The sequence below is a fragment of the Empidonax traillii genome, unplaced genomic scaffold (genome assembly GCF_003031625.1).
Source record: "Empidonax traillii isolate 1590-97213 ecotype Southwest subspecies unplaced genomic scaffold, ASM303162v1 scaffold1478:size103887, whole genome shotgun sequence".
NCBI lineage: Eukaryota > Metazoa > Chordata > Aves > Passeriformes > Tyrannidae > Empidonax > Empidonax traillii.
Genome location: NW_020956671.1, coordinates 92,461 through 101,896, shown reverse-complemented (window position 1 = coordinate 101,896; position 9,436 = coordinate 92,461). Strand labels below are relative to the sequence as shown.

At 42.5% G+C, this 9,436-nt stretch overlaps 2 protein-coding genes across 2 annotated transcripts in view; one reads left to right on the top strand and one right to left on the bottom strand.

Annotated features, from left to right (window-relative positions):
• Positions 1 to 876, bottom strand: part of LOC114070225 (ubiquitin-like modifier-activating enzyme 5) — a 2,117-nt gene extending 1,241 nt beyond the window's left edge. Inside the window, exon 1 of the mRNA XM_027907481.1 lies at positions 720 to 876. Within this exon, the coding sequence (XP_027763282.1) occupies positions 720 to 865 (146 nt within the window). The 5' untranslated portion in view covers positions 866 to 876. The remainder of the gene's footprint in view (positions 1 to 719) is intronic.
• A 307-nt stretch (positions 877 to 1,183) lies between these two features.
• Positions 1,184 to 9,436, top strand: part of ACAD11 (acyl-CoA dehydrogenase family member 11) — a 30,306-nt gene continuing 22,053 nt past the window's right edge. Inside the window, exons 1-8 of the mRNA XM_027907479.1 lie at positions 1,184 to 1,334; positions 3,414 to 3,513; positions 3,725 to 3,850; positions 5,530 to 5,691; positions 6,153 to 6,317; positions 7,953 to 8,100; positions 8,671 to 8,792; positions 9,233 to 9,339. Of these exons, the coding sequence (XP_027763280.1) occupies positions 1,198 to 1,334; positions 3,414 to 3,513; positions 3,725 to 3,850; positions 5,530 to 5,691; positions 6,153 to 6,317; positions 7,953 to 8,100; positions 8,671 to 8,792; positions 9,233 to 9,339 (1,067 nt within the window). The 5' untranslated portion in view covers positions 1,184 to 1,197. The remainder of the gene's footprint in view (positions 1,335 to 3,413; positions 3,514 to 3,724; positions 3,851 to 5,529; positions 5,692 to 6,152; positions 6,318 to 7,952; positions 8,101 to 8,670; positions 8,793 to 9,232; positions 9,340 to 9,436) is intronic.

Here is a 9,436-nt window from a genome sequence, read left to right as displayed (position 1 = left end):
TAATGAACCATATGGCAGCAAACTAGTGAAGACTTGCACTGTTTTCTGATAAATTTGACTATACTAACTCCAACATAACATTAAAAAAAACCACAAAAATTGAGACTATCAGTTTTTGAGGATAACTGAAAGGATTTTAAAGCAACATTTTATCCAGTTATTGAATTTTTACACTGAAAGTATCAATGAAAGTACAGATATCAACTTGTATTAAGGCGAGGGGGGGGGGGGGGAAATGGGGAGGGGAGGCATCAGATTTCCAGAAGAGAAGGGGTCCCTGATGCTCAGTAGTTCCATAAACCAAACTCTAAAATAGCTAAGTTAGGAGGAATAAGAGCTCATGTTATACCAACACCTGTCAATTTATTAGCAACTTAGCTGAAAAAGTCACAAGGTTTCCTCTCTCTCTCTCTCTCTCTCTCGTACCGTAAAACAAGATAATACAATGTAGCCCTGACATACACCCCTGTCTGCCCAGGCAGGTGGGAAATCCGAGAGCATCTCTCCCCCGCTCCCCACAGAGCATCTGCCGTCAGCACTGCCCTGCCACCCTCCTCGGCACGCCAGCCCTTAGACCCGCACCTGCCCGAGCCCCTCTCCCCGTGCCTCCCTCCCTTCAGCCCGACCCGCAGCTCCAACCCACGGCCCTACCGCTCGCCCATCCTCTCCATCCTGATGGAATCCTCCGCGCCCCGCACGGCCCCCGGCCCCGGCCGCACCTGTAGGGGTTGGAGTCGGTCACCTCCGGGCTCATGGTGTCGATGCGGGCCCGCGCCGGCCGCCGCCCGGCCCGCTCCCGGGCCAGCTCCTCCTCCAGCTCCCGCACCCGCCGCTCCAGCCGCTCCAGCCGGCCGGCATCCGCCATGGCAGCGACACGTCTGCCTGCCTGCCCGCCGCAGCTTCCGGGAAGCGCCGGGGCGGTCCCATCGCGGGGCCGCCTCCCGACACCCGGCGGTGGGAGTGGCGGGGGGCGAGCTCCGGCGGCCGCGGCTGTGGGCGGGGGGTGCGCCCAGGCGGTGCCTTCTTCCCGGGAACGCTGTCTCCCAGGAGAAGCCACCCAACCCCGGCAGCGCTGGGGGCGGGCTGCGCTTTCCTTGGCGGACCGAGGCGCCTCCGGGCGGCGGCGGGCGGGACGGGACGGCTTGGGGCGGGGCGGGGCGGGGCGGGGCGGGGCGGGCAGTGGCGGAGCCTCCCGGGATGGCGGCGGAGCCGGGCACCAGCGAGGTGCGGCGGCAGCACCGCTTCGACCAGGGCAGCTTGGAGCGCTACCTGAGCAGCCACCTGCGCGGCTTCCCTCGGCAGCCTGCGGGCGCGCTGGCTGTCAGGCAGTACAGGTAACAGGTGACTCAGGTGACAGAGGTAGCGGGGGAGCCGCCGCTCTCCTGCCCCAGCGCTCCCGGCGGGGCCAGAGCCGCCTCCGTGACTGGGACGTGGGCTGTGAGCCCGCACTGTGAGGCCAGAAGAGGGGCCGCTCTGCTCGCTGCTGCCTGGCAGGGAAGGTGGCCAGAGGGAGAGGTGTCCTGGGCATGGCGGACAGCAGGCACCGAGAGAACAGCCTTGGGCGGCTGGAGAAGTCAAAGTTTGCGGTGGCGGCGAAGGTGACCTTTGTCACAGGCAGTGTGTGCCCGCAGCTAGCTGTCTGCGGCCGGGCTGTGTGTTGGTTGGACTTCCCGCTATCCTCAGAGTACCCGCACGATTGTTTTATCGCCTCTCAATTTACCGGCTCCGTCTTCGATTGCACAGCAAATAGTAATGTTCAGAAGCACACACACAGCTTAAGGATTCAACTGTAGAAGCGTTAGGGTGTCGCCGGCTAAGCAAATCCGTGAGAACAGGGCAAGAATGTATTGAAATTCCCAGGAGCGCCCTGAGTAATGCCAAGCGCCAGTGAGGTGCCACACCCAGGCTCCAAAGCCGCCATTCCATAGAACGGTGGGTTCATTCGCATTCAGCAAATTAGTGTTGTGGCTGCATGACTTCACATTAGAAGACATTCCAGAAATAAATATTAGTTCCTCTGTAAACATGACCTTGACCACTTTATCTGCAGCCATCACTAAGAAACAGTAAACAATTTTTCATTGTCTTCTGTTGCAAATAAAAAACATCCATTGAATCCTCAGCTGTACTGTGATTGAGGAGACTTTAGGAAGGGCCTTAGGAGAGTAGCTAATAGTAAAATCTGCTTTTACTACTTTGCTACTAATTGCAGTTCAAGGCTTCAGCTGGTGTAAATTTCTTTTGTGCTAATCAGTGTTTGTCAGTGCAGTATACTTGTTAAACTGTGTTACAAACTATGCCCTAACTGCTTCAGGGAGAATGGAAATGAGGGAAAAAGTTCACTTGTTTTTGTTTTTTTTTTCTAGTAGTTGTTCAATCTTTTAGTGGGCCAAGTCAGAATACATCTTAAGAATTATCTAGAATGAGGAAAGAAAGGCATGCAGATTAGCACAGAGCCTTGAGGAAAATAAGGGTCAAAAAGCTTGGTTGGAATATGATGGAAAAGATATTATGAAGGATTTAACTAGGTTGTCCTTTTCTTTTACACGTTATGTGATTGAAATGTTTTTCTTTTGTCACTTCAACATTCGTTCTTTAAAATTTTCCTATAGGCTGTCCCTTAAGCATAGCATATGGACATCGTGATCAGGCTGGCATGCAGTGGAGCTTGGTACTAGAATCCTCAGTAGTTTAATCATAGAATAGAATCATAGAATGGTTGTAAGGGACCTGAAAGATCATCTATTTCCAGTTCCTTGCCATGTGCAGATATGCCTTTCTCTAGACCAGGTTGTTCAGAGTCGCATCCAGCCCGGCCTTGAACACTTCCAGGGATGGGGCATCCACAGCTTCTATGGGCAATCAGTTCCAGTCCCTCACCACTCTCACAGTAAAGAATTTTTTTCTAATATCTAATCTAAACCTACTCTCTTTCAGTTTGAATCAATTCCTAGTTGTCCTGTCACTACATGCTCTTGTAAAAAGTTCCCCTCCAATTTGGAGAGCTTTCTTTGTGCTTACATTGTTCAAAATACAGCTCACCAAAGGACAAATACAGTTATGAGCTAGTGAGAATTCTGCTCTGTTTAATTCCTCATAATCAGAAAGCTTTGAAGTTAGTATCTGTTGCATACCTTGAATAAGTTAATGATGTCTCTTTATGGAGGAGAGGTAAAGGCTACAGGAGAACAAATTGGCTGTGATCTGTCCACAGTTAAAGACATCTTTCTTGTAAGTAGGAATAGAACCTCTGACTTTTGATTCTGTAGTCTATCACTTGCTTCCTGTTAAGACTAGATTTGAAAAAAAACCCACAACACAAAACAAGATGAAGTGCATTTTGCATAATTTCTGTTGGAAGTTTACAATTTTGTAAGTACTTGAACTTGTAATTATAATCTCTCTCTTTGTAGCTCGGGCCAGTCAAATCCAACCTTTTACCTTCAGAAGGGTGGTCAGGCTTATGTGCTCAGGAAGAAACCCCATGGCCCCCTTTTGCCTGGAGCGCACAAGGTAAGTAACGTTCCTCATCAAGCTCCAAACACTTGGTATTGCAAGTGACTAAGTCCTGTACATGATGGTCTGGCACAATTTTGAGTGTGCCCAGAAACGCAGTGAACTGCTGGATCATTTCTGGTGTTCTGTGAACTGAACATTGTCATTCACTGTGATCATTTACTCTTGGGAGGTTTTAATTGACCCTAAGTTTCTGTGTCGCCTTCAGGTCGATAGAGAATATCGTGTGCAGAAAGCCTTATTTTCGGCTGGCTTTCCGGTGCCTGAGCCCCTGTTGTACTGCAGTGACGTTTCTGTCATCGGAACAGAGTTCTACGTAATGCAGCATGTGCAGGTTGGTCCTCCAATGTGACAGGTTCTTTCCTTCTCCCTACTACAAGATGCGTTTGAATTGCCTTTCCGTTAGAGCCTTATCCAGCACTCACTAAGTTTTCTGATATGAACGTAAATAATCTTCTGATAATTTTAGGAAATGCTAGCTATCAGTGATTCTCACAGATTTCAGCTTCTCCAAAGCTTATTTTCTGCTTTGTTGAAACATTCAGCTTAGTATTTGACCTCTTGTTCTTGTTTTGAGTTCTCAGAAGGATGCCTTGCGGTAAGGCAATATTTTTCCTGTGAAAAGGATGCACAAGACAGAGGGAAAACAGTCAGTTGATAAAGTTATACTAAATCTTTGGACATCCTGGAGCCTGTTTAGTACAGAAAATAGGAGCTGACGTACAATCACCTTTTCTTGAAAACCAAGCAGGATTCCAGTTCAAACATGGTTTCAGAAAGAATACAGCATAGTTCCGTCTGTGGTCCATCCCATCTAGGGGTGCTGTAGCTGAGTTGATAGTGCTGTAGCTGAGTTGATAGTGCTGTAGCTGAGTTGATAGTGCTTCTGTTAGATTTTGGTGATTTTTGAGTGTAAGTATGCCATATCATGTTTTTTTTTTTCCTGCTGGAGGAGGATTTGACTTCAAGCCTCTTTCCTTTTGTTGCATCCTACGCTGTCATCAGGTTAACTGGGAAATTAGAAATATAAGAGTTTGTTGACCAGTTCCTGGAGATTAGATTAACTTTCTTACAAAAACCATGAATCAAGAGTAATATAATGTAAGAGCTATGAAAAATTTGAAACAGATTTCTTTCATTAAAGATGGAGAATTTTTTTGGTTTTGACTACAAGAAAGTGATTCCTTAAGAATAAACCTTGCTGCATTTTTAAGTATGTAAATGTACAGTCTGTCCATTCTAAGATGGACAGCACTGCAATGTTTTTAACAAATACATTGTGTATTTAGAAAACAATCATATGTTTATTCTTTTGAATAAACTATTGCACAATACAAAACCCGATCTTGAGATTTGTTATGCAGAACCTTTTAGTAAAAGAAATTCTCTTGCTGCTTTAGCTGTGTAAATATATTGAAGCCATCATGCAAAACACTGAAATTGAGGATATCAGAGGAGAGAGGAATCTGTTTTTTCTCTTCCAATCTGTTGCTGACAGGGTCAAAATTAAAGGAGAACATGGAAAAACACACCCATCTTTTAAATATATTAAACTGCCTTTAAGGAGAACACAAGTGAATTTCTTTGGATCGTTTGCCTCAGCATGTGCAACCCACCTATTTCCCTCCGCTCCCTGTCTGTGACCCCCCCCCCCATCTCCTTCAGGTCTTTGTTGATATTTTTTCTGCAAGTTAGTTGTTAGAGGTGACGCAGCAACATTGTTTTTCCTGGTGCTTTCAAGCTTCATGATATCTGGATTCAGTGCTCTAATTCAGACTTTCATCTACTGAATATATCTGTTATTTTAATTGCCTTTCATATACTAATGATTTGAGAATACTGTGAATCCCTTCATTTGCCCTGGGCAAGGAATAAAGTAAAGGAGGAAGGAATTTTTGTTTGCGTAGGGGATGTTGATTCACTACATTTAGTTTTGGTCATTAAATGCAGAGCTTTACTTCTTTTCATCTGGTATGTTCATCCCACCAAATATCTGATTTATGGTGTTTTTAGGGTCGCATTTTTCGAGACATCTCACTGCCTGAAGTGGGCCCAGCAGAGCGTTCTGCTTTGTATATTGCCATGATAGAAACTCTGGCCCTGTTGCACTCATTTGATTTGCAGTCACTGGGCCTCCAAGGGTATGGTAGAGGACCAGGATACTGCAAAAGACAGGTAAAACTCTTCAAAAAATTCTCTTGTCTTGTCAGGTCTTTGAATATTTATTTGATTTGCAAGTTAAATTATTAATTATTAAAAACTTGTAAAAGTAACAATCATATTTTAGCTATTAAATACCTTCACTTAGTTCAATTATTTTGTGCACTGTGTAAAGCCACTGCTACATGCAGATTGGTTCTGTGATGCTATGCTCAGGGAATGATTCTAATTTGCTGTTGGAATAATATTAAGTTTGGGCTACGTAAATAGGATTGAAATAGAAAACAGAGGTAGCTTTCATTGCATCTTTTGATCTCATAGTTGACATTTGCAAATGGAGAGGTACTGCTTTTTTTCTGAATTCTTATGGAACATGGTAATAGTGAAAAACCAGAAGCGCATGCTTCACCATTTTGTGCTCTTTAAAACCTTGGGAATCAGTTGAAAAATCTGTTGGAGTCTTTGTATTTCTTTAGGTGTCAACTTGGAAAAAGCAATATGATGCAGCTGCTCATACAGATATTCCTGCAATGAACAAACTGGCTGAGTGGTTAGCAAACAACTTGCCACCTGATGATAATGAAGAAAGCCTGATTCACGGGGACATGAGGATAGATAACATCATCTTCCATCCAACAGAGGTATTTGAAGGACTTTCATGTAATGAAACACTTCTGTGTATTATTTTAGTGTGTGATACATCTTTGAAAGGAACAGAAGAGAAATTAACCCTTCTCTATACTCCATGTATAGTATTTAGGTACCTAATACAGTCCTAGTTTTCATAGCAGGAGCTAGACAGAACTGATAGAATCATAGAATGGTTTGGGTTGGAAGGGACCTTAAAATCATCTAGTTCCAACCCTTTGGCCATGGGCAGGGACACATTTCACTAGACAAGGTTGCTCAGGGGCCCCATCCAGCCTGGCCTTGAAAGATACTCAATTTATTCATTAGTTGTAGTCCCTACTTCAAAGTCCAGGAACAAATATTGTATATGCATAAATCCTGTTGAATTCAGTTCAACTCAAGTCTCACTTCATTAAACTACATAAGCATCTGATCAAAGCCCATTTAACTGTGGTATGGCTTCAATTAACAATGGCTTTTGGAACAGGATCTGAATGCATTATACATGATACTAGTGGAAGCAAAGAAAAATCTTCCAAAACTGCTTAGTTACAGAGTACACGTATATCACAGAGATCCTGAAAGGGAAAAAAAAGAGATTTTTTTTTTTTTCTGGTTTGTGGAAATAAATATGTGTTACCTATTTATCGACACAGTTGCGTTTTCATTATTTTTTCCACGCTATTTGCTGTGTTGTGACCAGAAGATATGCCTGGGATTTGTGCCCAAGACACTGCAGTGCCTGCTTCAGAACAAAGCAACAGGTCCTACTGTTGTGCATAGATTAGTTGATAGACACATTAGTTGTAGGCTTAAATGTGTTGATTTGACTCCCTGAGCAGAGAATTAGGCAGTCTCAGGAACTCTCACAGCTGTCCTGACGCAGCTGAAGGAATTGATCCAGCTGTACATAGGTAACTTCAAGTAATCTTTAGAAACTGTTCCTGTATATGCAGGAGTGACCACGTAGGAAAGACTTTTGCACGAATTTCAAGTAGCCCTGGGTCTTGAGTGGGCTGGAGGGGTCGTTGTGTTGACAGACAAGCTGGATTATAAGAATTTAGCAGAATGACAGACTGGGGAGTCTCAGCACACCCAGCTGAAGACACCATTGCAAGGATGCTTGCAGCAGAAGGTGGTGTCACTGTCTGGGCAGTGATTGACTTCCTGTTTAAGAAATTCAGTTCCCCATGTAAGTGTTAATCTATACATAATATTGTGATAAATTAGGGGGTTTGGTGAATGGTCTATGAGTTTCCTTGCTAAAGGACTGTGCAACAAGAGTGGTGAAAAACACAACAGCTGTCAGTACTACTGTTCTTTAGGATATTTTAAACCAATCATATTTTGACTAGAAGAGTTTACAAGTTTCTGACAGGAGGAACACTGCTCAAAAATGTAGATTTAAATCAGATTTTCTTTGGAAAAATTCCTACCTTTCTGCCCTTATGTGAATTTTAATTTTCTGCAGATCTTTATGTAGTGCGAAAAGGAATTCTTTTTGCTGTAGACAACTACAGTACGTGTTTTTAATTTTAAATATCTAGTAACAAAATAAAACTCTTGGATATTAAGTGGCTGGTGCATTTGTGGATGGAGAGGATTTGTCTTCTAGCACTCACTTGAGGCTTTTGTTTTTATTTAAGGCTCGTGTTTTGGCAGTGCTGGACTGGGAACTTTCAACTACTGGTCATCCTTTAGCAGATTTAGCATATGCCACTCAATTCTACTTTTGGCCTACATCTATTAAGGACTTAGGTCAAGGATCTGTCTTGGGTTTCAAGGACATTATCGGTATGGAAATGTAATCTTTTTGTTGAAACAAATTATAGGGTTGATTTTTATTTGAAATGTTACCGTTATAAACAGGAATTAAGTGATAAATCTACAAATGTTACTTTGCATTTGAAAATAACTTTTTCATGTTTTCTTCATTGTTGGAAGCACGCTGATAGGTTTTAGGTAGTTCTATTTCAACAAGCTGTGTCTTAGCCACAATATGCTACTTCAGTAAAAATTTATTTTTAACCTTTCTTAGAGTTAATGGAAGAGAACAGAAATTTAAATGTAAATATATATATTTTATTTAAAAAATAAAATCCTCCCCCCCCTAGCTGAAATTAGTTTCCTGACTGGAGTGGAGATGAGAGGTGGTAGGAATTGTTAAAGTTACTTGAAATTCTGGCAAATCCTTTTTCCTTTTGTTTCCCATATCACAGTTATGCCATGAGAAATTATAAATCATGGTATTTGCTATGTAAATGAAATATCTCATAAAGATGAAAAACTGTTGAAGAATAAGCTGGAAAAAAAAACCCACAGAAAATGTGGTGTATTCTAAAAAATTGTTGTATTTTTTTGTAGAAACTCCTTCATTTGAAGAACTGGTTTCCATTTACTGCCGCTGCCGGGGTATTAACACAACTTTACCCAACTTCAACTTTTTTCTTGCTTTGTCATATTTTAAAATGGCAGGAATAGCCCAGGTAATACACTCACATTTGCTGAAATGTCACATATTTTTGTGTGTATATGGGTAGTTAATTTAGTCGTGGATAATAATCATATGTCTATACTGTTGTCAGTTGGCTTGATGGATAGGGCTTGCTTGCAGCATCATGTGCAGGCATTTATCTTTTCTGTTTTATTTTTTTGTTTTCATCTACTACTTTTTGGGGTTTGCCTTTAGGTTGGTTTAGCTGGGGTAATTTTTTAACTCTTGTGCAGCAAGTATCTCCATTATATCAGAGATGGACCAAAACCAATATTAGCATATCCCAAATACAAAATGTCTGGGTGCTAAGTTCTTATTTTTAAGAGTATGTGCATTTAAGTGTTACTTTCATAGTTGAAAAGATCACCATTGTGTTAAAGAGACAACTTCAAATGCATAATTATACCATTTATGCCTTTCTTTTGGTTATAGGGTGTATATGCTAGATATCTCATTGGAAATGCTTCTGCAGAGAACAGTCATGAATTTGCTAAGATTGTGCAGCCTTTGGCAGAGAGAGGGTTAGAGCTCTCAAAAAGGTAAGAGTGATCTAAACTACTGCTTAACAGCAAGGCAAAGCTTTTACAACATCTTCATTTATTTGAATGCCTGCGTAAGGCAGCTTATGCTATTATG